The sequence below is a fragment of the Emiliania huxleyi genome (assembly GCF_000372725.1).
Source record: "Emiliania huxleyi CCMP1516 unplaced genomic scaffold EMIHUscaffold_8, whole genome shotgun sequence".
In the NCBI taxonomy this organism is placed as follows: Eukaryota; Haptophyta; order Isochrysidales; family Noelaerhabdaceae; genus Emiliania; species Emiliania huxleyi.
The window spans coordinates 489,642-516,755 of record NW_005196021.1 but is presented as its reverse complement, the minus strand read 5'-3'; the positions used below and the strand labels follow the sequence as shown (position 1 = coordinate 516,755).

General features: G+C 64.8%; 9 protein-coding genes across 9 annotated transcripts; 4 read left to right on the top strand and 5 right to left on the bottom strand.

Annotated features, from left to right (window-relative positions):
• Positions 1-1,299: 1,299 nt before the first annotated feature.
• Positions 1,300-2,010, bottom strand: EMIHUDRAFT_198467 (hypothetical protein; the record flags this gene model as incomplete). Its single annotated transcript, XM_005759528.1, has 1 exon — positions 1,300-2,010. The coding sequence occupies one exon, from the start codon at positions 2,008-2,010 to the stop codon at positions 1,300-1,302; it is 711 nt and encodes a 236-aa protein (XP_005759585.1).
• An 831-nt stretch (positions 2,011-2,841) lies between these two features.
• EMIHUDRAFT_198466 (hypothetical protein) lies at positions 2,842-3,145 on the bottom strand (the record flags this gene model as incomplete). Its single annotated transcript, XM_005759527.1, has 2 exons — positions 2,842-2,957; positions 3,085-3,145. The coding sequence occupies 2 exons, from the start codon at positions 3,143-3,145 to the stop codon at positions 2,842-2,844; spliced, it is 177 nt and encodes a 58-aa protein (XP_005759584.1).
• Positions 3,146-3,369: 224 nt separating this feature from the next.
• On the top strand, positions 3,370-3,941 carry EMIHUDRAFT_198465 (hypothetical protein; the record flags this gene model as incomplete). The annotated part of the gene is made up of 2 exons (XM_005759526.1): positions 3,370-3,421; positions 3,556-3,941. The coding sequence occupies 2 exons, from the start codon at positions 3,370-3,372 to the stop codon at positions 3,939-3,941; spliced, it is 438 nt and encodes a 145-aa protein (XP_005759583.1).
• Positions 3,942-4,222: 281 nt separating this feature from the next.
• EMIHUDRAFT_62306 (hypothetical protein) lies at positions 4,223-7,504 on the top strand (the record flags this gene model as incomplete). The annotated part of the gene is made up of 7 exons (XM_005759525.1): positions 4,223-4,498; positions 4,840-4,875; positions 5,145-5,243; positions 5,856-5,879; positions 5,949-6,155; positions 6,828-6,949; positions 7,012-7,504. 7 exons carry the CDS (start codon positions 4,223-4,225, stop codon positions 7,502-7,504), a joined length of 1,257 nt encoding a protein of 418 aa, XP_005759582.1.
• A 2,127-nt stretch (positions 7,505-9,631) lies between these two features.
• On the top strand, positions 9,632-10,426 carry EMIHUDRAFT_350835 (hypothetical protein; the record flags this gene model as incomplete). Its single annotated transcript, XM_005759524.1, has 1 exon — positions 9,632-10,426. A coding segment is annotated over one exon (492 nt), but the record flags the coding sequence as incomplete, so codon positions are not given.
• A 1,720-nt stretch (positions 10,427-12,146) lies between these two features.
• On the bottom strand, positions 12,147-12,503 carry EMIHUDRAFT_198462 (hypothetical protein; the record flags this gene model as incomplete). Its single annotated transcript, XM_005759523.1, has 2 exons — positions 12,147-12,159; positions 12,289-12,503. The coding sequence occupies 2 exons, from the start codon at positions 12,501-12,503 to the stop codon at positions 12,147-12,149; spliced, it is 228 nt and encodes a 75-aa protein (XP_005759580.1).
• A 2,022-nt stretch (positions 12,504-14,525) lies between these two features.
• Positions 14,526-15,227, bottom strand: EMIHUDRAFT_433009 (hypothetical protein). Its single transcript, XM_005759522.1, is given in 2 exon segments — positions 14,526-14,544; positions 14,546-15,227. The coding sequence occupies 1 exon segment, from the start codon at positions 15,020-15,022 to the stop codon at positions 14,558-14,560; it is 465 nt and encodes a 154-aa protein (XP_005759579.1). The 5' UTR covers positions 15,023-15,227; the 3' UTR covers positions 14,526-14,544; positions 14,546-14,557.
• Positions 15,228-18,349: 3,122 nt separating this feature from the next.
• EMIHUDRAFT_198459 (hypothetical protein) lies at positions 18,350-19,113 on the top strand (the record flags this gene model as incomplete). The annotated part of the gene is made up of 3 exons (XM_005759521.1): positions 18,350-18,377; positions 18,883-18,983; positions 19,051-19,113. 3 exons carry the CDS (start codon positions 18,350-18,352, stop codon positions 19,111-19,113), a joined length of 192 nt encoding a protein of 63 aa, XP_005759578.1.
• EMIHUDRAFT_461863 (hypothetical protein) lies at positions 19,098-27,114 on the bottom strand (the record flags this gene model as incomplete). The annotated part of the gene is made up of 11 exons (XM_005759520.1): positions 19,098-19,616; positions 19,910-20,141; positions 20,369-20,551; positions 20,717-20,863; positions 23,242-23,423; positions 23,891-23,954; positions 24,066-24,301; positions 25,062-25,149; positions 25,566-25,673; positions 25,777-26,214; positions 26,317-27,114. 11 exons carry the CDS (start codon positions 27,112-27,114, stop codon positions 19,348-19,350), a joined length of 2,745 nt encoding a protein of 914 aa, XP_005759577.1. The 3' UTR covers positions 19,098-19,347.

Here is a 27,114-nt window from a genome sequence, read left to right as displayed (position 1 = left end):
CTAGCAGGGGGCGTGAGCAGAAGTGCGCCCCCCTCCCTGGAAGCGATGTGCGCCTGCTCTAAAGCGCCTGTTCACGGCATGGAGGGTGAGCCACACCGAACGTACCGAGCGAAGGGCCGAGCGGAAGGAGGACGGGGAAAATGACTCAGAGGAGGACGAACCAGTGGAAATTCAGTTGTCAGATGTCACGATGCATCCGAAGGGGACCCCAGCGCCGGCATCATCCGTAGAGGCACGAGTGTTCGAAGAGAGAGTGGACCTGAGCAACAACATGACGTGTAGGCAAATGATCGGAGTGGGAGTCAGAAATGTGGTCCTTGCGCGAGGGGAGCTTGATAGACTCGAGGGGCCAGGATACGCCGCGAGGAGGACGGAGTTGCGCAAGGCGAAAGAAGCCGCGAGAACAAGGGACCGGCAGGCGGCGGCGTCGCAGGACGAGGCAGAAGAGAACGACGCGACAGAGGAGGAAGTGACAAGGGAGAGACCGACGAGAGTGGGACGGCCGCGAGGTGGCATGAAGGTTGCAGCGAGAAGCGGCGAGAGACTGCGAAAAGAGATACGAAGAGGCAGACTCCCCAGGGTGGGCGACGGCTAGCGCACCACACTCCTCTCCTTAAAATCCCTGTGTGGTGGCGGCGTGCCGTTCTCCCATCCCTCCCTTGGGTTGTGTGTTTTCTTTCTTTCTTTCTTTCGCACAGTAGTGTGTGTACGTTGGACGAGGTGTGGTGTGGACGCGAGAATACTTAGCTCCGCCGTTCATGGAGGTAACCGATGCGAGTGCGCGGCGCATCCCCCGGCGAGTAGAGGGGGCGCTCCGCTGCTAGGGGAAACCTGGAGCGCGGACTAACCCTCGGAGACCCGTGTTTACTTTACGGTCCTTTCCCTGCGAACGCGCACCCCCCTAGGGGTCAGGGCTCTCTAGCCCGCAGCCCGATGCCGATCATCCGGCCCGCTGGGTGTGCGCTTCTTAGCTCCCCGGCCCTGGATGTGAGGTTGATAACTGCACTCCAAGTGCTCCGGCGGCCCGACTGTGGCCGGCGCTTGCGCGCCAGCCCCGTCCGCCGCCGGATCCGCGGCCGCGGGGTCCTTGTCATAGCTACCGGTACGCGCGCCATGGGGCGACTTTGTTATGTACCTTATCTTGTGCAACACGACCCTCACACTGTGGCGCCTCGCGCTCCCGGAGAGAGAGAGAGAGATTTTTAGCAATACCAAACAACTCACACGAGAATGTCTCAGACACTGACGTCTCACACCGGCAAGCACCACTACCAAGGCGCCGGGCGGCAGTCTCGGCTCTCACGCCGCTCTCCGGTACGTGTACCGCCCGTTCGCAAAGCTGACCGCGACCGGCGCGCCGTCCGCGCCTCCGAGCGCGTCGACGGCGGCGTCGCGCGCACCGGCCGTCTCGACGAGCAGCCTCGCGGCGGTGGCCACGTCGGCGTCCGCGCCGCCGGCGACGACGAGCTCCCTCAGCCTCTTGAAGGCGTCGGCCGCGCGCACGTCGCGGATCGCCTGCTTGAGCGCCGGGTGGAAGTCTCCCGAGAGCACGTCCTCGGCGGGCCACCACTTTGTGGCCGCGTACTCCTTCTCGTCGAAGACGGCGCCGGCGACCTCGGCGTCGCCCAGCGCGAGCCGGTGCACCGTCGAGATGTCAGCCGTGCCGTTCCCCGCCGGCGGCTGCTGCCGGAACTGCCAGACGAACGAGTAGTTTGCGACCACCTCGAAGCGCTCGAGAGGCAGGTCGAGCTTGAGCTCGCGCCGCACGTTGCGCGCGGCGGCCGCCTCGGGCGTCTCGCCCGGCTTCGACCGGCCGCCGATGTACCACCAGTCCGGCTGCGGCTCCACCTTGCGCTGGCCCAGGAAGACCTTTGAGCCGCTCGCGTCGGTCACGAGGACGTCGGAGCACGCCTTGACGACGGTGTCGAGACAGCGGCCGTACTCGTCGTCGGGCAGGAAGCAGTGGCGCGGCGTGAACTCGCCGGTGATGAACTGCGGCGTCCGTTGCATGGCTGCGGGTGACGCTTTCTCTTGCACGGGACCCTTTCTGCGGAAGATGATGGCCGCCGAACGTCTCGTGGAGCAGCAGGTTGAAGTTGTTGCGCTTGACAAAGATCGCGTCGTGGTAGAAACCGCGATGCGCCTTGACGTAGCTGTGGCCGTTCTTGTGGTCGAAGGGTTGGCCGGGCTGCCCGCGCGCCTTGCAGCCCATGTTTAGGCGGCGGGCCTTCTCCTCGGTGTTGCCGAAGGCGTAGGAGTGGCCAACGGAGGCGGGCGTGCCGCCACTCGAGGCGTTGTGCCAACGCCCGTCGAGGAGGTCTTGAGGAGGGGCGTCCAGAGCGAGACTTCATTCACCTCATCGCTCCTCCCGGCCCTGCTGGTGCGGTTGCGGCGACCCGGCGCGGGTGCCGCGCCCGCCGCTCGCCAGGCGATTGCCAACTTTGCCGCCGCGCTCTAGACGAGCACCGGCCGGTAGAGCTGCTTAACATTAACTTTGGGCCTAACTCTAACAGTTGCGCTAGTGTTGGCTGAAATCCTTAACGTTGTTCAGGTGTTCACCCCAGCCCATGCTGTTACTGTTTGTTACTGTTGTTACTGTTTGTTCAGCGGCCAGCAAGCAGAAAATGGCAAAACCCCCGGGTAAAATCCGAAAATACCTGGGGTTTTCCGGGTATTTTCGGGTATTACCCGCACTGGACGCTGGAGATCTCGTGGGTCACTGCCAGGCCTTCCTTATTGTTGTTCAGAGCCGGCCTAACGTTAGCTACTGTTGTTGGGGAGCCACAACTGTTGTTCTGTTGTTACTGTTAACCAACTAGCAACACTTTTCAGCTCCCAACGTTAAACAGCTCTACCGGCCGGTGCGTAGAAGACGGTGCTGGCGTGGAAGACGGCGGCCATCCGCGCGTATCTAGTGTGCGTGTCGGTGTCTGCAGCCTCCTGTCCTCCTGTGGAGCCTAACAGTAAGGCGGCCGGCGGTGGGGCGAGGGGGGGGGAGGGGGGTATGGTCCCGTCGGCAGGAGGCTGGGTCTGTCAGCTGGCGGGGGGGTATGGTCTCGAGGGGGTATGGTCTCGCGAGCATACCATACCATACCAAAAAGTCCGAACCCAGCGCTGTCACCATGAAAGGCGCTGTCGTCACCATGAAAGCGCATGTCTTGAAGGGGACTGGAAGCCCATATAAGCACCTTACAGTTGCGCTTCCTCGTGTGCGCTTCTTTCTTTTCTTTGTTTCTTTGTCGCCGTATTCGAGTAACCCCTGGACCCGACATGAGAGAGAGAGATTTTTAACAATACCAAACAACTCTATCTAACACTCACACGTCATTTGGGGCCTGGAGCCCTGTTCACGCGCGCGCGAGACGTACCATGAAAGGCGCTGTCGTCACCATGAAAGCGCATGTCTTGAAGGTGGTGGTAGGTACTGGAAGCCCATATAAGCACCTTACAGCCAATCCCGTTTCTCGAATCTCGCTTTCTCTTTGTTGAGAGGGGCTCGGGGAGTAAAATTCTCTTTGTAGGGGGAGAGGAAGAGCAAGGGCGAGAGAGGGCAAGGGACTGGGCGCTGGCATACCAGGGGGGGCAGGGTGGTGGGCGGCGACCGCCGCATACCGTCCTACGGCGGGGATTATCGCTACGCCAGGGAAGACAAGGGCGTCGAAGTGCAGCTGCTGCTGTTCGAATCGTTCGGCGGGTTTGGGAGGGGGGTCCGTGAGATCCTCCGGAGAGCGGCGGACGTGCTACAGAACAAGCTGACGCGGGCCCAGTACCTCGATGAGGTGACTTGGACCACCAAGAGCTGGCTGGGGCTGCAGAAGCAGCGCATCTCAGTCGTTCTTCACACGGCCATCGCAGAGCAGGTCGTGAATGAGCTTGCCTGTGGCGGGGGTGGGCGGGTGCACGGAGCTAAGTGCCTCGCCACCCTCGCAGGAGTCGCTTAGGCGGCTCCCGTGGTGTACCTGTGTTAGTGCCAGTGCGCGCCAGTCCCGTGCCCAGTGTTGTGCGGGGGAGTTTCGTTCTAAAATTCTCGCCAGTTCGCACCTGTGTCGAGCCTGTGTGCTGTGAGAGAGAGTTGTTTTGTTGGGCCTCTAAAATTCTCTTTGTTGCTGTAGCGCTGTCCGCTATGAAAGGTGCTGTCGTCCTGGCGCTCGCCTCCTCCGCGGCCGCGCTGCAGTGCGCACCGCGGCGCGCACCCCCCGCGGCCCGCGCGGCGCCGCTCACCATGGTGGACGACAACCCCATCGGCGTCGGCATTATTGGCGCGGGCCGGATCGGGCTCGTGCACCTCGAGGCGCTGTCGTCGTGCCCCGACGCGCGGCCGGTGATCATCTCCAACCCGACGCTGTCCAAGGCCAAGGCAGCCGCCGAGACCTACCCCGGCATGGCGTGGACCAGCGACGATACGGAGGTGATCAACCACCCCGACGTCGACGCGGTTTGGATCTGCTCGCCGTCGCAGGCCTCGCCTGATTCGCCCCTCCGCGCCTCCGCCGCCCCCGTCTCCTCCCTCCCCTCCCTCTTCGCCCTCCCACCACCGCCGCCTCCTCCGCCGCCACCGCCTGCTCCTCCTCCCTCCCTGCGCATCCGCCTCTCCGGCCGCCCGGCCCCGTCCTCTCAGCGGCTCCTCCCCTGCCCTCCCTTGCCCCTCCCTCGCCCATCCGAAACTCCTCCCTTGCTCCTCCCGTGACCGCCCGCCGGCCTTGCCCGCCGCAGTTCCACGCGGAGCAGATCACGGCGGCGGCGAACGCCGGCAAGGACATCTTTTGCGAGAAGCCGATCGCCACCGACTTGGCCGAGACCATCAAGGCGAGAGATTTAGCCGAGATTAGCCGAGATTAGCCGATCGCCACCGACTTGGCCGAGACCATCAAGGCGGTCGGATTAGCATCGAGTAAGTAGTCGGCTCCTGTTGATTCGGCACGACTGATTCGGTACGATCGCCCCCCCTCTTCGTCTTTCAACTCCTCGGCTGCCGTCCCTCCTTCCCTCCTCGGCTCGGGAGTCTCAGCCTTTCCAAGGAGTGTGAGTCTTGTGACTCTTGGGACTCTTGTGACACCCGGCGGTCAACCTCCTCTGCCACATCCCCCCATCTCCCCATCTCTCCCCATCTCTCCCCATCTCTCCCATATCTCCCCACCTCTCAGGCGGTCAACCTCTGCCGCGCCAAGGGCGTGAAGCTGATGACGGCGCTGCAGCGGCGGTTCGACCCGAACTTCTCCCGCGTCAAGCGCTCGATCGCCGAGGTGCAAGACTAGTACGAAGGGGTGGTACTAAGTAGTGGCACTCACACCTTCTCCCGCCGGGGGAAGCGCTCGGTCGCCGAGGTGCGAGGAGGGGGAGGGGAGGGGAGGGGAGAGGGGAGAGGAGAGGAGGAGGAGGGCGGAGGAGGAGGAAGGGAGAGGGTAGGCGAGAGGAGGGCGGAGGAGGAGGAAGGGAGAGGGTAGAGGAGAGGAGGGCGGAGGAGGAGGAAGGGAGAGGGTAGAGGAGAGGCGGGCGGAGGAGGAGGAAGGGAGAGGGTAGGCGAGAGGAGGGCGGAGGAGGAGGAAGGGAGAGGGTAGAGGAGAGGCGGGCGGAGGAGGAGGAAGGGAGAGGGTAGGCGAGAGGAGGGCGGAGGAGGAGGAAGGGAGAGGGTAGGCGAGAGGAGAGGCGGGGGGCGCCCGTTCTCCGCGCGCCAGCCACAGCGCCTCGTCTCGTCGCATCGCTCAAGGGCGCAGCGTCACGGCGGTGGGCGGTGGGCGATGCGCGGCTGCAGAGGCCACACTGCAGGGGGTGAGAGGGAGGCGGGAGAGCGAGACGACGGTGCTTATCATCCTCGTTGCTGGTCTTGCTGTTCTTATGCCCCCTCCTGCTGCTAGGGCACCATCGGCGAGACGATCGTGGTGAAGCTCTGCTCGCGCGACCCCATATCTCCCCCATATCTCCTTCATATCTCCCCCATATCTCGCAAGGTGAAGCTCTGCTCGCGCGACCCCGCGCCGCCGCCGCTCAAGTACGTGCAGGGCGGCGGCGGCATCTTCAAGGACATGGCGATCCACGACCTCGAGCTGGCCCGCTGCCCGCGTGTCTTCTGTTTGTCGGCACTGTGTTTCTCTTTTTCCCAGGCGATCCACGACCTCGACATGGCCCGCTTCCTGATGGCGTCGGAGCCCGTCGCCGTCCTCGCCTCGGGGTCGTGCCAGGCGTGGCGGGCCTAGACACCTCCTAGACACTTCCTAGACACTTCCTGCCTCGGGGTCGTGCCAGGCGTGACGGGCCTAGACACTTCCTAGACACTTCCTAGACACTTCCTAGACACCTCCTAGACATTTCCTGCCTCGGGGGCGTGCTAGGCGGCGGCACCACACGCACTTGCAGGACACACGCTTGCGGGACATGCGTGCGGGACAACGGCGGCACTTTCGCGGTGCAGACACACGCACTTGCACTTGCGGTGCACAGGCGCACACTTGCGGTGCACAGGCGCACACTTGTTGTGGTGCACACGGCACACTTGCGGTGCACACACCGCACTTGCACAGCTGCGGGGCGCTTGCGAGACGGTTCCGACGCCTCGAGACGTGCGCCCGCTCGAGGGCCGGTATCTCCCCCCAATCTCCCCCAGGTCTCGCCCGAGATCAGCGCGCTCGAAGGGCCCGAGGCGTCCCGACACGGCCGACGGCACTGGCTACTCAGGAGCGCCCGCCAACTCTGCCGCATGACTCTGACAGGCGTTCGACACGGCCAACGTCATGGTTCGCTTCGCAAACGGCAAGGACGCGATCATCGACGTGTGCCGCCAGGCGCCGCACCGCACCGCCCACGGGGGCTGAACCCACGCTGGGTTCGAGACTCTGGAGGTATGGGACCAGGCGCCGTACGGGTACGACCAGCGCGCCGAGGTGCTCGGCACAAAGGGCATGATGATGACCGACAACATGCACCCCTCCACCGCTCGCATCCTCTCGGACAAGTTTTGCGGCGCCCTCGCCGCCAGGCGGCGCGCCTCCGCCCCAGTCCTCCACTGCCCGTGAGCCAATCGTGGGTCGTGACAGGCCACGCCGACATGCCGTACGACTTCTTCATGTCGCGCTACAAGGAGGCGTACAAGCAGGAGACGCTCGCCTTCGTGCGGGCGCTGCGGCGGGACGAGCCAGCGCCGTGCTCCGGCCGCGACGGGCTGGTGGCGCTGATCATGGCCATCGGGGCGGGCATCTCTGCAGAGGAAGGGCGGTGGGTCCGGTTCGAGGAGGTGAGATCTCCCCCATATCTCCCCACGCCTCCCCACACCTCCCCACACCTCCCCGTTCTCCCCATCTCCCCACACCTCCCCACACCTCCCCACACCTCCCGGTATCTCCCCATATCTCCCGTCGCTGACCGCGCGGTGCCCGCCCCTGCGCCAGGTGCTGCAGCGCGAGGGCATCGGAGGCATGAGGGTGTCGGAGGAGGGGGGCGAGACGGCAGGCGGCGGCGCCGGCTGGATCAGCACCATGCTCGGATCGGTCACGCCGTCGGCGAGATCTAGCCGAGATCTAGCCGAGATCTAGTCGAGATCTAGCCGAGATCTAGCCGAGATCTAGCACCATGCTCAGATCTGTCATGCCGCCGGCGAGATATAGCCGAGATACAGCCGAGTAGGCGACGGCCGGCAAGGAGGACGCCTACAAAAGAAGTGGCGCCGCCTTTCTTTTTCTAGGCGAACCCGCGCAAGGAGGACGACCTGCGCGAGATCTTCCTGCTCTTCGACACGGACGACGACGACTTGCTCACCGAGAAGGAGGTTGGCGAGGCGACCAAGCTGCTGTGCAAGGACGGCGCGTGCCCCATCTACACCGCGGAGGAGGTGCACAGCATGGTGCGGGGCGTCGACTCGGACCGCGACGGGCGGATCACCTTCGACGAGTTCCTCGCGCTGTGGCGCAGGGCCGGCAACATCGAGGGCGCCGCCGAGGAGGCGAACCCGTTCGCCAAGCTGCTCGCGCCGCTCCTGAAGTGATGATTCTGGCGGGGCCGGAAAGGGAGGAAGCGATGCGGGACAGTGAGTGTGTGGTGCGGTTGTGCGTGTTTGTGAGAGGATGAAAAGAACGGTAGTACCCAGTGCACTTGGAGCACTTGGAGTGCGGTCATTAACCTCACGTCCAGGACCGGGGAGCTAAGAAGCGCACCCAGTTGGCCGGACGCTCGGTGTCGGGTTACGGGCAAGATAGCCCTAGCCCCGGGGGTGCGCGTTCGCAGGGCCATAACACGGGTCTCCGAGGGTTGGCTCCGTGTACCGGGTTTCCCCTTAACTAACAGTGTATTACTTTTTGATTGATCAATCCCATCCCCCGTCCACCTGTACCCCGCCTTTGCCACCAGGCAAGCCATGGCACTTCCCTCGTCCGCTCGCGCTTGCCGCGCCGCATTGCGCCCGACTATGCCGCCGCGAGCTGCACACCTAGACCCCCGCGACGCCTATTGCTCACGGAACCCGCCGCCCCCTCACCACCCCTACCTTGCGTTGCGCATCGCCACACGAGCGGCTGTACCCCCTCGGCCTCGCACCGCCTGCCTACTCCCGCTCGCAGGTACAGCCGCTGCCATCGAGGAAGCCGCGAGACGCGTCCGCTGCTGCCCATTCCCCACCCTTGTCCCGCGCGACCGCCCTCCCTCTCTTCTGGCAAGAGAGCGACCCGCTCTCGCTTGCTCGCCAATCGCCGCCCGGCTCCAGTCCGAGCGCCGAGGACGCGAGAGAGCGTGCCGGCGGCCTCGTCTCGACGCTCACGCCGCGACGTGCTGCCCGTAGGCGCGGCTCTCCTCTCTCCGGCTCGCTCTCTCTTCCCATTCAGCATGCCCGTGCAACTTTCTGGCTGTAAAGCGCCCGCCATGTGCTCACGCTGTTGCGCCGTCGACGTCGCCGAACCCTCGCCTCCAACCCCTATCACATCAACACTTCCCGCGGACCTGCTCGCGCGCATCGTCTCCCTCTGTGACAGTCCGCTGGACATCGTGCGCACCTCAGCCGTCTCGCACCTCTTCCGTGACTCAGTCACTGAGGATGGCATTCGCTTGCGCGCCCAAGAGCGTGGATACGAGGCGCTGGCGCCGGCGGAGGGTGAGAGGTGCCGTAGTAGTGGTAGCAGTATGCAACTCATCGAAATGAAGCGACGCCGCAACCAACGCGAAGCTCCCAAAATACCTGGGGCGGGTTATCGGCTCAAAGTCTTGAGATGCTGACAGGTGCCCTCTACAGCGGCTCTGCTTGTTTGCGATGCTGCGTGAGTCAAACCAACGGGTGAGGCTGGGCGCCGGCAACTCACACAGCGTATTCATCGACAACGAGGGACGGCTCTTGACATGCGGCAAGGCCAAGCCCTGGCAACCAGCACTCCTCGGGCACCCGAGGCCAGCCCCTCACGAGAGTGTGATACAGATAATGATCCCGACCCGAGTGCCTTCCCTGCTCGGCGGTGAGCGGGCGGTGACTTTGGCGGTGGGAGCGAAGCACAGCATCGCAATCACTACGAGCGGCGCCCTGTGGAGCTGGGGCGACGGAAAGCTTGGGACCATTGGCCACGACGAGTACACGGACTCCATGGAGCCCACAAAGATCGCGGGCTTTGCGGGGCGGCGAGTCGTCGCTGCATCGGCAGGCGACGCTCACAACCTCGCTATCACCGCCGACGCCTCTGCCTGGAGTTGGGGACGTGGCTACTCTGGGCGCTTGGGTCATGGCGGCGGAGAGGATCAGCTTCGACCCAAGAGGATCGAAGCTCTGGTAGCACAGCGCATCATCGCGGTGGCAGCAGGAGGCGACCACTGCCTCGCCGTCACGGCGGACGGCAAGGTTTATAGCTGGGGTCGCGGGGAGTGTGGGCAGCTGGGCCACGGCAAGAGGTCGAGCGAGCGAATTCCCGACACCGAGCCGCTGCCAAGGCGGATCATGTCCCTGCGCAAGCAGCGCGTCATCGCGGTCGCGGCAGGCGGCCTTCATAGCCTCGCCGTCACCGCCGACGGCCTAGTCTGGAGCTGGGGCGCAGCGGGTGAGGGCAAGTTGGGCCACGGAACTGAGGACAATCAGATGCGACCGAAGAAGATAAAGGAGCTGACAGGGCAACGCATCGTCGCTGTGGCGGCGGGGCACTACCATTCCTTCGCACTCTCCGCGGATGGCATCCTTTGGGGCTGGGGCCGTGGGTATGGCGGCCAACTGGGACACGGCGACTTGGTCATCCCGAGAAACGGCCTCAAGCTTCCGCGGAGGGTCGAGGCATTTGCGGGGCGGCGCGTGGTCGCTGTGACGGCAGCAGGCAACCACAGCCTCGCACAAACCTCAGACGGTGCCTTCTGGGGGTGGGGCGAGGGGGACAACTTTGCCGTAGGCCAGGGGGAGGACACGTCTAATATCGACACGCCTAGGCGGATCGAGATAGTGTAACGAGTAGTGTGTAGGACGCAAGAGACGCTGAACAATAAAACAAAGCGCTCCGATAAACTCCGAAGCGAGATGGTTGTACGGCTTTAGGATCCCCCCGCGCCCTGCACGATCTTCCCCATCGGAGGCCCGCGTCTCTACTGGGGCAGTGGCAGCAGGCCCCTCGCGCCACGTGTACGTGCGAATCTCATGTGAACGAACAGACAGTCATCTCGAGCGCGACCCTGCAGTGCTCGTACCGTCAGCTGCCGATCCGCACGCACACACCCCAGGAGGCGCCACCTCCACCGTCACGACGCAGGTCCGACCACCGCCACTGTCGCTATCAGCAATTCTATCAGCAATTCTTAGTGGCGATGCGCCAATCGGATCGGTGTCGGTGTCTCCGGCACCCACGAGCTGAACTGAGCGACGGCGCGGCGACTGCGGTGGTGTTGAACACGGCGTCGGGACACACCCAGTAGATGGCGCCTCACGAGTGTCATCTTCGCTGATCCGCATCTTCAGCGTGGCTGCACACGGGTCTGAGGCTCGGCTGAAGTCTACCCTCCAATTGCTTTGGGTGTCCTGGAGCGGCCGCACACTGCTCGGTACCCCCCCTGCACATCTAAAGTCATGGCCGACCCCCCCCCCAGCAGCAGCGCTCTGCTGCTGGGGGGGTCGGGACCCCCCCCCCAGCAGCAGCGCTCTGCTGCTAGGGGGTGCTGGCATCTCTGTACCGACAGCTGTAAGTAAGTACGGTTAGCGTTCCAGTCGTCGGCGAGGTGCTGGATATTAAATGGCTTGAGGGCGAGCCGCATGGCTTCCACCACGTCGCTGCCCGCCATTGCGGCGACGCGTCGCGGCGGACCTGACAGTTTTGCCGCGCGACGGGCCGCGCGCGCGTTTCGAAAAAAGAAAAGTCGTTAAGCTCAGTCGATCGATTTCGACGAGCGAGCGATCCGAGGATCGAGCGGGGGACCGATAGGCTAGAGAGATCAACGCTGATCGATCATCGTCAGCCGAGACGCCCGAGTGAGTGGCTCACTATACGGTTTTTAGTGTGGTAGTACAAGATAGACTCACATGGTCACAAGTCTTTAGTAATACGCCAGCACTCGGAGACCCACTCGACACGACGAAGGTGTATTGGGCTCGAAGGCGCGGTGAACACAGCCGCCTCGAGCGTACCGCTAAAACACGAGTCGAGGTGGGAGGGGGCGGCGGCGGCGAAGAGGCGGGAGCCGGGAGAGCTGGGTCCAATATGCCCTCTGCTGCTGGGGGGGTCGGGACCCCCCCCCCAGCAGCAGCGCTCTGCTGCTGGGGGGGTCGGGACCCCCCCCCCAGCAGCAGCGCTCTGCTGCTGGGGGGGTCAGACCCCCCCCCTAGCAGCAGGGATGACTTTAGATGTGCAGGGGGGGTACCGAGCAATGTGCGGCCGCTCCTGCACTTGCGCCGCGGGCTTGACGTGTGGCTTGGAACTGACACAGCCCATGGTACCGTAGTCGTTTCTCGCGATCCGGTGATTGGCAGAGCAGAGGCTAGCCGGGGCAGTCGGAGAAGGGGCAACTCCGTGCACTGACGGTCGGCCGTCAGAAAACACACCTGCGTGGATCGCGTCACACCAATCCTCGCTACCCAACGCGGCCAAAGGATATTCCACCTTGAGAACCTCGAGAACATGTTGCACGCCCCGATCTACCTATGGCGCTGTGCGCTGGTATGTGAGAGGAGTTGAGGTGCGAGCCCTGGAGGCCCTGGGGATGGGGGGAGACTACCCGAAGGGCCTAGATAACACGCACGGTACAAGGTTCGATCCGTCGAAGCGATCGATACACAAACACAAAAGAGAGACACTCGCGGCAGTGGGAGCTGGGCGGGGCTGCAGCAGCTTAGCGGCGTCGGTGCGGCCGTACTCTGAGCGAGCGTAGGCGGTGGCCGCCTCTTCGGCGGTGTCGAAGTAGCCGAGGCGGACACGCTTGCCGCCATTAGGCACATGTACCTGGAACTTCTTATTGCTGCGGTTGAAGGTCACGTTCTTGCAGCCAGTCGTGCTCCTCTTGCTGATGGCTAGGATCAACACGAGGCGCTCGGACGCTGTGTCCCGCGAGTTCGCGCGAGCGGGCGCCATCAAGCTCTTGGGGAAAAAGAAATCCTGCGCCCCACGCTCGCAAGGCGGCGGTGGACTGGCGCACACGCTGAAGAGAAGGTCACCAGCAGCGAATGCTCACACCCTATGGTCGCACCCCGAACACACGCGTCCCACAGCAGGGGTGTATAGTGCGGAGTGCTCTAGCGTAGCATCCGCGACGTCGACTTCGACACGAAGCCTCGGCAGCCAGGGCAGGCCGTGTTGATCGGCTCCATCCCGCGGCTCGTCTCGACCTCGCTGTCGTCGTTGAGCCAAGTGTGCAGGCAGTGGTAGTGGAAGAGGTTCTTGCAGCAGTGCGTGGCGCCCCAGCCGTTCGGGTCGCGCGGCTGCAGGCGCGCCTCGAGGTGCGAGCTGAGGTCGTCGAAGCAAATAGCGCACTGAAGGGCCTGCTCGGCTGCTGCCGAAGCTGACGCCGCCCTTGCTGCGGCGCCGGCCTCCACCTCCATCTCCGACTCCTCCTCGCTATCGCTCCCCTGCTCCGCCTCCACCTCCACCTCGTCGTCGCATGGCGGGGCAGCACCCGCCGCCGCCGCAGCCTCCGCCCTCGCCTGTTCTGCTGCGCGCGCCTGCCGCCTCGCCGCCCTCTGCTCGCTCGCGGAAGGCGGCGGGTCGGAGAGCAGCGAGTTAGCCACGGCGTCGGCAATGTCCGCCGGGTCGAAGCCGTCCTCCTCCTCATAGCTGCTGGCCTCGGACGGCCCTGCTCGCTGCTGCGCCTTGCGGCGGTGCTTGCTGCGAAGGCGGCTCGAGCAGGCGGATGGTCGTGTCCCACAGGTGCCGCGCGCGCGCCAGCGCCGCCTCCTCGGCGGTGGCGAAGCGGCCGAGGTGAAGCCGCTTGCCGCCAACCATCATCTGCAGCTCGTACTTCTTGCTGCCTCGCTCCTTCGGGTAGTAGGTCACGCCTTTGTAGCCGCTGTTGTTGCTGCTCGTAGCCAGAGTCAGGCCCTCCCTCCCCGCCTGCCGTATCGCCTCGGCACCAGCAGCAGAGGAAGGCGCGGGCGGCGGCGGCGGCGGCGGCGGCGCGGTGAGATCGCTGGTGTCCCTGCCCGCCTCCCTGCGGGCGTAGAAGAGCGCCGCCGCTCGGCGGTGGCGAACATGCCGAGGGTGACCAGCTTGCCGCCAACCTTCACCGCTAGCTTGTACTTCTTGCTGCCTTGCCGCTTCGGGTAGAAGGAGACGCCTTTGTAGCCGCTGTTGCTGCCGCTACTGGTGGCCAGCGTAAGGCCCTCCCTCTCCGCCTGCCGTATCGAATCGGCGCCAGCGGCAGAGGTGGGCGGCGGCAGAGGCGGCGGTGGCGGCGGCGGCGGGTAGAGCGCAACCATATCCCTGCCCGCCTCCCTGCGGGCGTAGAAGAGCGCCGCCTCCTAGGCGGTGGCAAAGAGGCCGAGGGTGACGTTCCTGCTGCCATCCCACACGTCCAGCTTGAACTTCTTGCTGCCTTGCCGCTTCGGGCAGAAGGTCACGCCTTTGTAGCCGCTGTTGCTGCTGCCGCTGGCCAGAGTCAGGCCCTCCCTCTCCGCCTGCCGTATCGCCTCGGCGCCAGCGGCAGTGGGAGCCGGGCGAGGCTGCAGCAGCTTGGCGGCGTCGGCGCGGCCGTACTCTGAGCGAGCGTAGGCGGTGGCCGCCTCTTCGGCGGTGGCGAAGAAGCCGAGGAAGACACGCTTGCCGCCATCCCACGCCTGCACCTCGTACTTCCTTTTGCTGCGCTTGTAGGCCACGTTCTTGTAGCCAGTCGTGCTCCTCTAGGATCAACACGAGGCGCTCGGACGCTGAGTCCCGCGAGTTCGCGCGAGCGGGCGCCATCAACAAAAGAAATCCCCGGCCCTCCACCCCCGGGGTCAACGAAAAGAACTCCCTCTCACAGCACAACAAAAGAATTTTACCAGCCGATTTTACCAGAATTTTACAGAAGTCCCTCGCACGACACTGGGACGGGACTGGCGCGCACTGGCACTAACACAGGTACAAAAGACTTCGTCCACCTCGCGAGTTCGCGCCAGTGGTCACCGAAAGAAAAGACGGATGCGCACCTCGAATTAGCCGCTGCTTCCGCAGTACCTTCCCGCGGGCTGAAGGATGGGGTACGGGTTGGCGAGGAGGAGCTTGCGGGCGAGCCAGCCAGGCGGCGTCGCCAGCACAGCAAGCTCGTCCTCGGCGCAAGCTCGCCGCGCCGCCCACCGGACGAACCAGTCGCCGGCGGCGCACGTGTCGACGGCCGAGCAGTCGCGCGCGCCATCGGCCTCGCGCAGGCGGACGCGGGTCCCGCATCCTGACGCGCGCCACTCCTCGGCGGCGGCGTGGTCGTCGAGTGGCGGCGCGCCGGCGATGCGCGTGTACTCGAGCTCGAAGCTCTCGTTGCGCTCTCTCATCGCCTCGAGCACCATCCGCACCTCGAGCGTCGGCAGCGTGTACCGCGTAAACGGCCGGCCGTGGGCGCCGTTGGACCGTTGCACCATGATGTAGCCGATTCCGAGGCCGGTGAGCCCGCCGCCCACGCCCATGTTCTTGCCGCGCAGGTTGCGAGCGCGCGCGCCCTGGTGCGTGAATAGCCTCGCCTCGTGGCCAACCGAGTGCAGCGTGCGGCGCACGAGCGGCTCCGGCTCGAACTCGAGCGTCTCACCCGGGTAGATGGCGTTGAGGAAGCGAGAGGTCGAGCGCTCGACGCGCACTACGCCGCCCGCCAGGTCGCGCAGCGGGCCGAGCGCGCCGTCGGCCGGGCTGCGATGCGCCAGCCAGCGCTGGAGGAGTCCGGTTGGGAGGAAGGCGTGGCTGGAGCCGCCGTGCTGCTTGATGTGCGAGAACATCGTGCAGCCACCCACGTCGATCAGCCCGAGCATGGGCATGCCGAACGCGTAGAAGGCCGCGCAGCCGATCAGCGCCCACGCGAGTGTGCGTCGGGCACGCGGCGGCAGCGGCGGCAGCGGCGGCGGCGCCGGCAGCACCGGCGGCGCCGCCCTTGCCTTGTCGGAAGTGGGAGGCGGCGCGTCGTCATCGAGGACGAGGGTGCGGAGCGTGAGCGCCGCGAGCGCGCTGTAGGCGAGGTTGGCGACGACGCGCTCGCATGAGCCGTGCACCGCGCACACGGTCGCCGTCACGCCCACGACGAGCGCCGCGCCGACGGCGACGCCGCGCGACGCCTCGCCGCCGTGCAAGCTCAAAGCTTCCTCCACCTCTGCCACGGCGCGCACGCTCGCGTGCGGAGTGACCCAGAAGAGGCGCGAGGCGGACAGGGCGCCAAAGTCTGCGATCGAGAGGGGAAGCGGCGCGGCCATGATCCCCAGGTGCAGCGCGAGCGCGAGCGCCACGCCGAGGCGCCACGCCGTCCGCGATGGGCTGAGCAGCAGAATCGGAATGCCGCACTCGACGATGAGCGTAATGTGCGGTGCGGTGGTGGCGACGAGCGAGACGAGCGACGCGGCGAGGAGCGGCTCGGGCAGCCAGCCGCAGAGAATCTGCACAAGCATGAGCGACGAGCACGACAGCCGCGGATCCGAGTGGTCCACATTCGCCTTCCAAAGCCCGCTCGCCGCGTAAAATATTGCCATCTGGATGCGAATCACGCGCGAGATGAAGGCGGTGTCGCCGCTCACGAGGAGGAGCGCGAGAATGACGGCCGCGTCCGTGTTCATCGCCCACCAGTCCATGTCGACGACCGCAGGCAGATGCCATGCGATGGTGCACCAGTTCATCACGGCGGAGCCGATGAGCGTGGCCTTTGATGGCCGCACGAGAGCGGCGAGGACGAAGGGCGCCTGTAGCGCAATGAAAAGCGTCGGCTCCGGTGGCGACGTGAAGCGGCACAGCTGGTAGAAGGCGTGCACGCGCGCGTAGGCACGCCACGGGCAGGGCGTCGGCATCAAGGCATAAGGAGTCGAGCGGCGCTGAAAAATAAAAAGCTCCCGCTCAGTCTCGAAGGACCGCGCACCCAAGCCCCGAGGCCTTGCTGCGAGGGCAGATATTCTCCCCGGAAGGCCTCCAGCCGCCACCTCGGGTGGGGGGGCAGTGACGGTGCCGCGTAGGGGAGGCAGCACCGTGCGAGCCCCGCAGAGGTGCGGGCGAGAGGGCGGCCCGAGCCCGAAAGGGCCCGCCCTCGACCTCGCTCTACATGGTAACGGATAAGAAGAGAAACACCCCCGGACTGGGACGCCGGCAGTCGAGTCGGGACACGCTGTGGTTCAGACGTCCCCCCCCTCGACGTAGTCGAGTCACTCACATGAATAGGGAGGAGAAAGTGTCCCCCACATATCACCACAGATGCAGCACAGGGGCTCCAATCCTGTCCCAGCCTGGGGGGCCTCGCTAGATCTCCAGTGGGGAGTGCGAGGGCTGGATCGACTGCAGCGAGAGTGTGCGGGTTGTGGACCGTCGGGATAGCGTGTGGCGTAGATGTTCTCCTGGAAGTAGAGAGGCTGATGTCTCTCGCCCTGCAGGAAGGAGAAACTCGGACGTTGGAGTGAAAACTCCTCCCTGCGGCGTGTGCGCAGAACGGTTGCGCATGTGCGGCATCATGTTGAGGACTCGGGAGGGCAGCGACGGCGGCGTTGCCGAGCATGTACAGGGGCCTCAATCCTGTCCCCGATGGGGTGCGCCTCTCGCCGCGCGCGTAGCAGTCGGCGCGCGGGAAGCCTCAGAGATGCGCTGAGCGAGAAGCGGGTATCCGCCGTACTCGAGGGAGCCCTGTAGGAAGGCGGCGACGAGGTCGCGGCGCCGCATGCGTAGTCCGCGACGGGCGGCGAGATCGCCTTCATGTACCAACCAGCTGGACATGTCCATGCCTTCGATGAGCACGGCAAGCCCAAGATCTGCGTCCTCCTCAAGCCACTGTACGGCATGAAGCAGGCTGGCCGGCGCTTCCAGCGCGACTTCTACTACTGGCTCACGCTTCCCCGCGCCGAGGGCGGCGCCGGCCTCATCCAGTCCACGGCTGACCTGAGCGTTTTCTACTACCGCACAGAGCATGACGAGTTCCTGCTCGGGGTCTACGTCGATGACCTGATCATGTTTTATCCACCCGACGCCGCCGACGACGACGGCGTGCCCGCTACCACGTGCGAGCCCCGCAGAGGTGCGGGCGAGAGGGCGGCCCGAGCCCGAAAGGGCCCGCCCTCGACCTCGCTCTACATGGTAACGGATAAGAAGAGAAACACCCCCGGACTGGGACGCCGGCAGTCGAGTCGGGACACGCTGTGGTTCAGACGAGCACGAGTCCCCCCCTCCGACGAGTAGCGCACAGCTGGACTCGGCTAGGGCCTACGGGCGTCGACCATGATGAAGCCGTCACTCCGCAGCCGCAGCTGCTGCTTTGCCCGCCGTCCGCCTCCGCCAGGCCACCCCTGCACGTGTGGGCAGGCGGCGGCAACGCCTATCGCCCGAGGGGAGGGGCTGAGAAACGAACGACGCATCGACCGAGAAGTCGCGCCGAGTGGCGTTATTGCGGCCGATAGCACCTACTCGGGCATAGACCGGTCCCCTTCCGAGCGATGAGTCGCAGTATCGGCTCTGAGACGAGGGTTTGGGCTCCGCGATGGGCAGCGGCGACTAGAGCCTTGCCCAAGTTGGACCACTTTCTCTAGCTGCCAAGCTGCGCACCATTTCGCGCGTGGAGTTTTGCCGAACTATGGTGTGCATAGGCTGCTGGTGTGGGGCGACCGGGTCTCACAGTGGGGCATCTCGACAGGAGATGAGTGGAGATGCCCAACGGCGCTCGGCGCGAGTCGGGGTGCATCGGCTGCCGGCGTGCGTGTACGATCGAGGATGACGCTACGAGGGTCGCCCCCCCTGGCTGACAGCCCTGACGCCCTTCACTTCGCCGAAGCCGGGAGTGGCATATGCGCTGCGTCACGCTCACGAACAGCCGTGCGCAAGTGGCGATGAGCGAGGCCTATGAGTGCAACGCGCTGACGCGGAGCTGAAGTTGAACGATTTTTAGCAAAACGCGCCCAAACCCTTGGGGACACCTCTCGGGTGGGCTCGGGTGCACCCGGCGAGCGAAAGCGCGGAGGGTAGCCGCGGAGGTGATGGCGTCACTTTGAATGCCGTGGGGCTCCTGCCCGTGTCCAGGCGTGGAGATGCGAGGGTCGCCCCCCCTTGCCCCACCACTTTGTGTGTGTGGAGACGTTTACCTTACCTTACCTAAGCACAACCCCACACCAACCAGCGCTACCCCCGCCCTAGCGCTACCAAGGGGGGTTAGCGAGATTGAGCACCAGCACCACTCCAGCCTCTCGGTCTCGACTACGTGTGGACGCGTGCGGCATCCCCCCAGAGCATGTGTGTTGTTTCTGTGCTCCTTTGTAGTACATTAACACGACTCACACACCCGGGAGCTCTCCACGCTCCACACCGCCCGGCTTACTTGAAGCGTTCCTCTTGCCTACGCTTCTCGCGGCGCTCGCGGCGCTCGACGCGGTACTCCCCTCGATTAGCGCGGGCATGGAGTTGGACCGATCCGTCTGTGGCGAGGTGGGTCGGTCCCCCGATTTCCTCAATCCACGGTCCTTCGCTCCTTCCCCGCCGTACCTTACCGCAGGAGGTCATGAGGGTCGATGGGAGTGCCAACCCGCCCACAATGCCTAAAAACCCAGCCCAGTAGGCTATAAAGCCGTATGTGTTGTGTAGAAGACCAAGTACCTAGAAGACCAAGTCCCCGCTTCGGCCATCCAGTCGTGAGGCCAGTCGTACCTAGAAGACCTGTACTCAGCTCTCAGCCACTGCTTCGACATGTGTCGTCGAGCACTACCATCTACGGCAACCCGACCCTGGGCGACCGCCGCTCGCTACATACCTTACGGCATTCTGACATGTCATTCCACAACCACACACGTCATCAGACGCGCAAAGTCCTGACAGTCGCGACGTCGCTCTCTGTGACCACGTCCGCCTGCACGGCAGCCGCGGCGCGGGCGCACGACGCGCCTCGACTGGGCGCCTTCGGGCCGCTGCCTTCCGCAGCTGCCGTCAGCTCCGTCTCGCCCCGCCCCGCCGCCTCCTCCTGCTGCCGCAGCGCGCCTCCGGCGCTCTGCTCGGTGCGTCGCGCCCGCAGAGGGCCTCCCACGCCCTCGCTGCTCGAGCGCGCGCAGAGCAGCAGCAAGCGACCTGGAGACGCTCGAGAGGTGACCCGAATTGACCCGAGGTGACCCGAGGTCACCCGAGGTGACCCGAGGTGACCCGAGGTGACCCGAGGTGACCCGAGATGACCCGAGATGACCCGAGGTGACCCGAGGTGACCCGAGGTGACCCGAGGTGACCCGAGGTGACCCGAGGTGAGCCGAAGTGAGCCGAAGTGAGCCGAGGGGAGCCGAGGGGGGCCGAGGGGGGCCGAGGGGAGCCGAGGGGAGCCGAGGGGGGCCGAGGGGAGCCGAGGGGAGCCGCAAGGAGCTGCAGGCGACCTGCGAGGGCAAGCGAGAGCGCATGCAACGCCGCCATGATCGCGGCGAACGACTGCAGCGCGCCGAGAGCCGCCCCCGCCGTCGTCAGCTCTGCCGCCCCCGCTGCCGATGCCGCGAAGACCGCTTCCGACCTCTCTGCAGGCGTCTCTGCCGGTGCCTCCGTCGAAGGGGCGTCGGACAACGCCGCCGCGTGGACATCCATCAGCAGGCCCATCAGCGCGGCGGAGAGGGCCTGGGCGGCGGGCAGTGAGATTCGCCGAGATTCGCCGAGATTCGCCGAGATTCGCCGAGATTCGCCTGGGCGGCGGGCAGCGCGATGAGCATCGTCGGGAGCGCCTCTGCACGGCGCAGCAGATCGAGCGTCAGCGGCGCCCACGACGTCACCTAGTCTCGGCGAATCTCGGCGAATCTTGGCGAATCTCGGCGAATCTCGGCGGACAGCGGCGCCGAGGACGTCACCGCCGCCGCGAAGCAGCCGAAGAGGCAGGAGATGAGCAGCGGCGGCAGCCACAGCCCACCGATGCGCGTGGCTTGTTGCGCGACCAGCAGCGCGTGCACCGCCAGCTGCGCCAGCTGGAGGCCAGTGAGGAAGCGGCGCGGCCCGACGCGGTCGTAGAGCGCCCCCGAGAGAGGGCGTGCCACCTGCAGAGAAGGGTCCGAGAAGGGTCCGAAAAGGGTCCGAGAAGGGTCCGAGAAAGGTCCTACCTTGCTCCTTCAAGGCTCCGAGACGGCTGCATCTCGCCACGATCTGCAAGGAATCTGAGCGAATCTCGGCTGCATCTCGGCTGCATCTCGGCTGCATCTCACCATGATCACTGACGTGCAAAAGATCGACACCGCCGCCACCACCGACGCCGGCGCACGCGCCTCCGCCTCCGCCTCCGCCTCCGCCGTCCCCGCCGTCGCATTCAGCGTGTGCGCCGCAGCGGCGCCGTCGGCGGGCGCGAGGAGAGCCTACCCCTCGTCCGAATCTCCGCTCAATCTCGACCCAATCTCTCGGCTCGCTCTCCACTTGCGCGAGGGAGGAGGGCCTCGAGCCAGGCCTGCAGCACGGTAAAGACGCCTCAGGAAGAGTTCATCGATGGAGAGTCAGTGACGAGTCACTCAATCGAGCCGGGCCTGCAGCACGGTAAAGACGCCTCAGGAAGAGTTCATCGATGGAGAGTCAGTGACGAGTCACTCAATCGAGCCGGGCCTGCAGCACGGTAAAGACGCCTCAGGAAGAGTTCATCGATGGAGAGTCAGTGACGAGTCACTCAATCGAGCCGGGCCTGCAGCACGGTAAAGACGCCTCAGGAAGAGTTCATCGATGGAGAGTCAGTGACGAGTCACTCAATCGAGCCGGGCCTGCAGCACGGTAAAGACGCCTCAGGAAGAGTTCATCGATGGAGAGTCAGTGACGAGTCACTCAATCGAGCCGGGCCTGCAGCACGGTAAAGACGCCTCAGGAAGAGTTCATCGATGGAGAGTCAGTGACGAGTCACTCAATCGAGCCGGGCCTGCAGCACGGTAAAGACGCCTCAGGAAGAGTTCATCGATGGAGAGTCAGTGACGAGTCACTCAATCGAGCCGGGCCTGCAGCACGGTAAAGACGCCTCAGGAAGAGTTCATCGATGGAGAGTCAGTGACGAGTCACTCAATCGAGCCGGGCCTGCAGCACGGTAAAGACGCCTCAGGAAGAGTTCATCGATGGAGAGTCAGTGACGAGTCACTCAATCGAGCCGGGCCTGCAGCACGGTAAAGACGCCTCAGGAAGAGTTCATCGATGGAGAGTCAGTGACGAGTCACTCAATCGAGCCGGGCCTGCAGCACGGTAAAGACGCCTCAGGAAGAGTTCATCGATGGAGAGTCAGTGACGAGTCACTCAATCGAGCCGGGCCTGCAGGACGGTAAAGACGCCTCAGGAAGAGTTCATCGATGGAGAGTCAGTGACGAGTCACTCAATCGAGCCGGGCCTGCAGCACGGTAAAGACGCCTCAGGAAGAGTTCATCGATGGAGAGTCAGTGACGAGTCACTCAATCGAGCCGGGCCTGCAGCACGGTAAAGACGCCTCAGGAAGAGTTCATCGATGGAGAGTCAGTGACGAGTCACTCAATCGAGCCGGGCCTGCAGCACGGTAAAGACGCCTCAGGAAGAGTTCATCGATGGAGAGTCAGTGACGAGTCACTCAATCGAGCCGGGCCTGCAGCACGGTAAAGACGCCTCAGGAAGAGTTCATCGATGGAGAGTCAGTGACGAGTCACTCAATCGAGCCGGGCCTGCAGCACGGTAAAGACGCCTCAGGAAGAGTTCATCGATGGAGAGTCAGTGACGAGTCACTCAATCGAGCCGGGCCTGCAGCACGGTAAAGACGCCTCAGGAAGAGTTCATCGATGGAGAGTCAGTGACGAGTCACTCAATCGAGCCGGGCCTGCAGCACGGTAAAGACGCCTCAGGAAGAGTTCATCGATGGAGAGTCAGTGACGAGTCACTCAATCGAGCCGGGCCTGCAGCACGGTAAAGACGCCTCAGGAAGAGTTCATCGATGGAGAGTCAGTGACGAGTCACTCAATCGAGCCGGGCCTGCAGCACGGTAAAGACGCCTCAGGAAGAGTTCATCGATGGAGAGTCAGTGACGAGTCACTCAATCGAGCCGGGCCTGCAGCACGGTAAAGACGCCTCAGGAAGAGTTCATCGATGGAGAGTCAGTGACGAGTCACTCAATCGAGCCGGGCCTGCAGCACGGTAAAGACGCCTCAGGAAGAGTTCATCGATGGAGAGTCAGTGACGAGTCACTCAATCGAGCCGGGCCTGCAGCACGGTAAAGACGCCTCAGGAAGAGTTCATCGATGGAGAGTCAGTGACGAGTCACTCAATCGAGCCGGGCCTGCAGCACGGTAAAGACGCCTCAGGAAGAGTTCATCGATGGAGAGTCAGTGACGAGTCACTCAATCGAGCCGGGCCTGCAGCACGGTAAAGACGCCTCAGGAAGAGTTCATCGATGGAGAGTCAGTGACGAGTCACTCAATCGAGCCGGGCCTGCAGCACGGTAAAGACGCCTCAGGAAGAGTTCATCGATGGAGAGTCAGTGACGAGTCACTCAATCGAGCCGGGCCTGCAGCACGGTAAAGACGCCTCAGGAAGAGTTCATCGATGGAGAGTCAGTGACGAGTCACTCAATCGAGCCGGGCCTGCAGCACGGTAAAGACGCCTCAGGAAGAGTTCATCGATGGAGAGTCAGTGACGAGTCACTCAATCGAGCCGGGCCTGCAGCACGGTAAAGACGCCTCAGGAAGAGTTCATCGATGGAGAGTCAGTGACGAGTCACTCAATCGAGCCGGGCCTGCAGCACGGTAAAGACGCCAAACCCCGACGCCATGCCGATCAGGTTGACGCACCACAGCAGCAGCAGCTTTGCGTCGCAGTCCGCAAAGAGGCCGCAGCGGCCGCGCGTCGCGGCGGCGGCGGGAGGGCCTCCCCCTGGCGGCCAGGTCACGAGGGCCCCCCAGCCCCAGCAGCTCCCAATCAGGCCCCCTACAGGGAGGCGGCCTCCCGGAAGGTTCGTGGAAGGTTCCCCCCGCCGGCCCCAGCGTCGCAGTCACCGTACAGCAGCAGCATGGAGGAGGCGGGAAGCGCGCGGGAGAGCGGGGACGCCGCCGCGTTCCACAGAGTAGCGCCCAGGCCTTGGCCGGCGCCTGTCCGGGACATGGCGTGACCCGCAAAGCCAGTGTTGGAGAGGGAGGGAGAAGGGGGGGGGGGAGAGAGAGAGAGAGAGAGAGAGAGAGAGAGAGAGAGAGAGAGAGAGAGAGAGAGAGAGAGAGAGAGAGAGAGAGAGAGAGAGAGAGAGAGAGAGAGAGAGGAGGGAGCGAGAGAGAGGGAGACGAGGGAGCGAGAGGGAGAGGGAGAGGGAGAGAGGGGGAGAGAGAGAGAGACAGAGAGGGAGAGAGGGAGAGAGGGAGGTGCCGAGCAGCCCCGCCACGAGCCCCTTCCGGTCCGCGAACCACGCCAGCGTCGGTGTGAAGATGGACATATAGACGAGGCCAGAGCCGACTCCAGTGGCGACCCCTACAGGAAGGGGCTCCCGGAAGAGTTCGTAGAAGGCTCCTGGAAGGGTCCGTCGCCGCCTCCGGTGGCGTCGCCGAAGCCGAGGAGGAGGAGAGCGTGGGACGGCGCGACCGCGACCGACGCCGCCGTGGTCGCGATGCCGACGCCAAACGAGCCGGTGCCGATGAGGACGAGCGTTTGGGGCGACGCCGACCGCAGCATCGCCTTGCCAAACAGCAGGTTGAAGGCGGCAAAGACCAGCGAGCGCAGCGTCGCACAGTACGGCACGATCGAGTGCGAGAGCATCGGCGCCTGCTCCTCGACAGGAGCGATGAAGCCGCTGGCGCCGTATACGAATATGCCGTAGCCTGTCAGCGTCATCACGCCGGCAGGAAGAATGCGACGCCAGCGCATGCGCTGCTCGCTCTGCGAGGCAGACGCGCGAACGCACATGCCTGCTGGGCGCGCTAACGCACTCTGGGGCGATGGTTGGCCGGGGGATTTCTCGATGGAGTGCGTCGCGGCCAGACGAGGATGATTTTTTTTCGACAAGCACATGCCCAACAGGGTTCCGGCTCCTACCCGGATAGGGGGTCTCTGGGCACTGACTCGCGCCAAAACGCCCTACCTACCTACCTATCCCCAGGCCGCGCAGCGAAGCGAAAAAAGATGAAAATAGGGGGTACCTACCTATTGCAGGGCCCTTTTGGGCCAAACAAGACCAACCTACCTACCTATCTGGGAGGGGCCAGCCAGTGCCGACAGACCCCCTATCCGGGTAGGAGCCGGAACCCAGAGCCGCGAACCTGGGTTCGAATGTCAGGCGGTAGGGTAGGGGCTGAGACCGTTGGGTAGCGAGAACAGGTCAACATCGCCGTCGGCCAGACGGTGGCGTTTGTACGATGGCTGCCGCTGCCTTGGGGGGGCGCAGGTGATCACACGGGGGCCGTCGCTCCACGAGCAGGGCAAGGAGGCTGGAGCAGCGGCTGCGGCGCGTGGCGCCGCCAGGGCTCGGCGCAGGGTCGGACGAGCACCAGGGGCCCGTGGGTGCACGGTCGCATGCACGATCGGGTGGAGCACGCGGGCGCCCCACGGTGCGGCCTCGCCCGAGCGCAGCCACCTGCGGACCTGGCCAGCCTGTTCCTGGCTCGTGCCCAGCCTGTCCCCTTCCGCTGCCGCCGGCCTCGCAGTCCCTCCAGCCATCACGCTGCAGAGCCTGCGTAGACGCCACAGACGCGAATTCTGCAGCCCACAGCCCTGGCAACTGAGGGCGAGGGCCAGCAGTATACGACGACGACGACCGGCCGTGGCGACCGGCTTTCACGCCCAAACGAGCGACGAACTGATGGCCCGCGGCGCCGCCCCAAAGGCGGTGCCGCTCGCGCGCCAGGCCGGGCGGTTCTCACCACAGCCTGTCGGGCGCAGCACCACCACTTCGGGGTAAAGGCGAGGCCGTTCAGGGCCCGGGGCCGTCTGAGACTCGTCTTGAGTTGGAGTTGCCTGAGGAGCACCCTGGGCGAGGTGCGGCGGCGCCGGCGGCGGCACGCTGGCCGCCTCTCCGTCGTCGTTGGGTCGAACAGCGAGGAGCGGGGCGGCCCACGCTGTGGCTCGCCGGCGGCGGCGCCACTGCACAGCCGCGACGAGCAGCCACAGCAGCGTGGGCGGAGCCGAGGCGAGGGTCGAGTAGATGAGGAGAGGGCGGAAGTTGCCCATCGAGAGCGCGAGGCGGACGAGCGGCGCCTAACCCAATCGCACGAGTGGAGTGACTCATTAGGAGTAGGTAGCACGTAGGCGCACGCCAACCAAAGGTCGGACTCTGGGCTGCTTAGAGTTCGTTGCACACTCTAGTCGGGCGGGATCCGCGAGCAGGCGGCCGCGCCTGGCAAAGGTTGACGAGCGACGAGACGAACATGCACAGGCCCATGATGCGCCCCATCGAGCTGGGGCCGAAGGTGGCGCCGTTGAAGGCCGCGAGGGTGGAGAAGAGGAATGCGCGGAAGGCGGCGAAGACGACCGCGCCGCCGACCTGCGCCGCCTGCGAAGGGAGGAGCTGGAGGCACGAGAAGAGGACGCCCAGCGCCGACGTGACGAGGAAGGTGCCGATGAGGCCGGTGAGGTGGATCGAGGCCTCGATGAAGGGCACAGCGATGAAGCCAAACGGCACAATCAGCCCGACGAGCGAGGTTGTCGACTCCAGCGCGCCCTCTGGCCAGCCGTTGCTGCTGGCGTACTCGCGGTTGGTCAGGTCGACCGAGCCGAGGTAGAGGTTCGAGCGCGTCACCTGCACACCGAGACATTGACCTTAGGTTAATATTAGCTGAAGTCATGGGCAAAAGAGTGATGGATTGCAATTGATCCAAGGCACAGCCGAGGCAGCGGTCACCTGCACCGTCGCAAAGAGGCACACCGTCGCAAACTCGAGGCTGCGCACCTGCTGCAGCAATGGCTTCGCCGCGAGCTCTGTGGGCGTGCTCTCGGGTGCAGACGCCTCGCCCGCGTCGGCCAGCGCCGTGTCCAGCGTCGCCGCGTCGTCCCCACGCCCACCCCGAGAGGCCTGGAGCTGCTTTGCGTTGAGCACCCACGCGAGGAGCAAGAGGGAGTAGACCGCGGCGGCGAGGCCGACAAAGCCCCACCAGAGCATGTTGAAGGGGACGCCAGCTTCATAAGCGAGCTTGAAGAAGGTGAAGATTATGCAGCTGCCGTCAAAGAGGCATGCGGTGAGCTCGACGACCACGTTCATGCGCCGCTTGAAGAGGAAGGGGGTCGAGTACGCGTTAAACATGGTGAGCGAGCCGCCGATCGCGATCAAAACCACCGACACGAGGAACAGGTCGAAGCCGGTGGCGCGCCAGACTGGCTCACACAGGGCGATGCCGATGAGACCTGAGATCTCGATAATTCCAGCGACCAGCGTCCCGACCGCGGGGCCAAAGCTGTCAACCAGCATGCCAGCAGGCACGGCCACGAAAGACACCGCGGTGGAACCTATCGTGAACGCCAGATTGAGCGCATTCGCCTGCGCCTCGCACGGCGGTGGCTGCGCTGAATCGGTACAGAGCGACGCGTAGAAGCCCTCCTCAATGAGGATCGCGTTGAACGGGGCCCAGCCGAAGACAATGCCGGAGAAGAGGAACACGGAGGCGAGGTCGAGGACGAGGAGAAGCCCGAGCAGAGGCCTCAT

Excerpts from the sequence above, each read along its gene's own strand:
- EMIHUDRAFT_433009 (XM_005759522.1), bottom strand. The coding sequence starts at position 15,022 with ATGGGCGTGGGCGGCGGGCTCACCGGCCTCGGAATCGGCTACATCATG.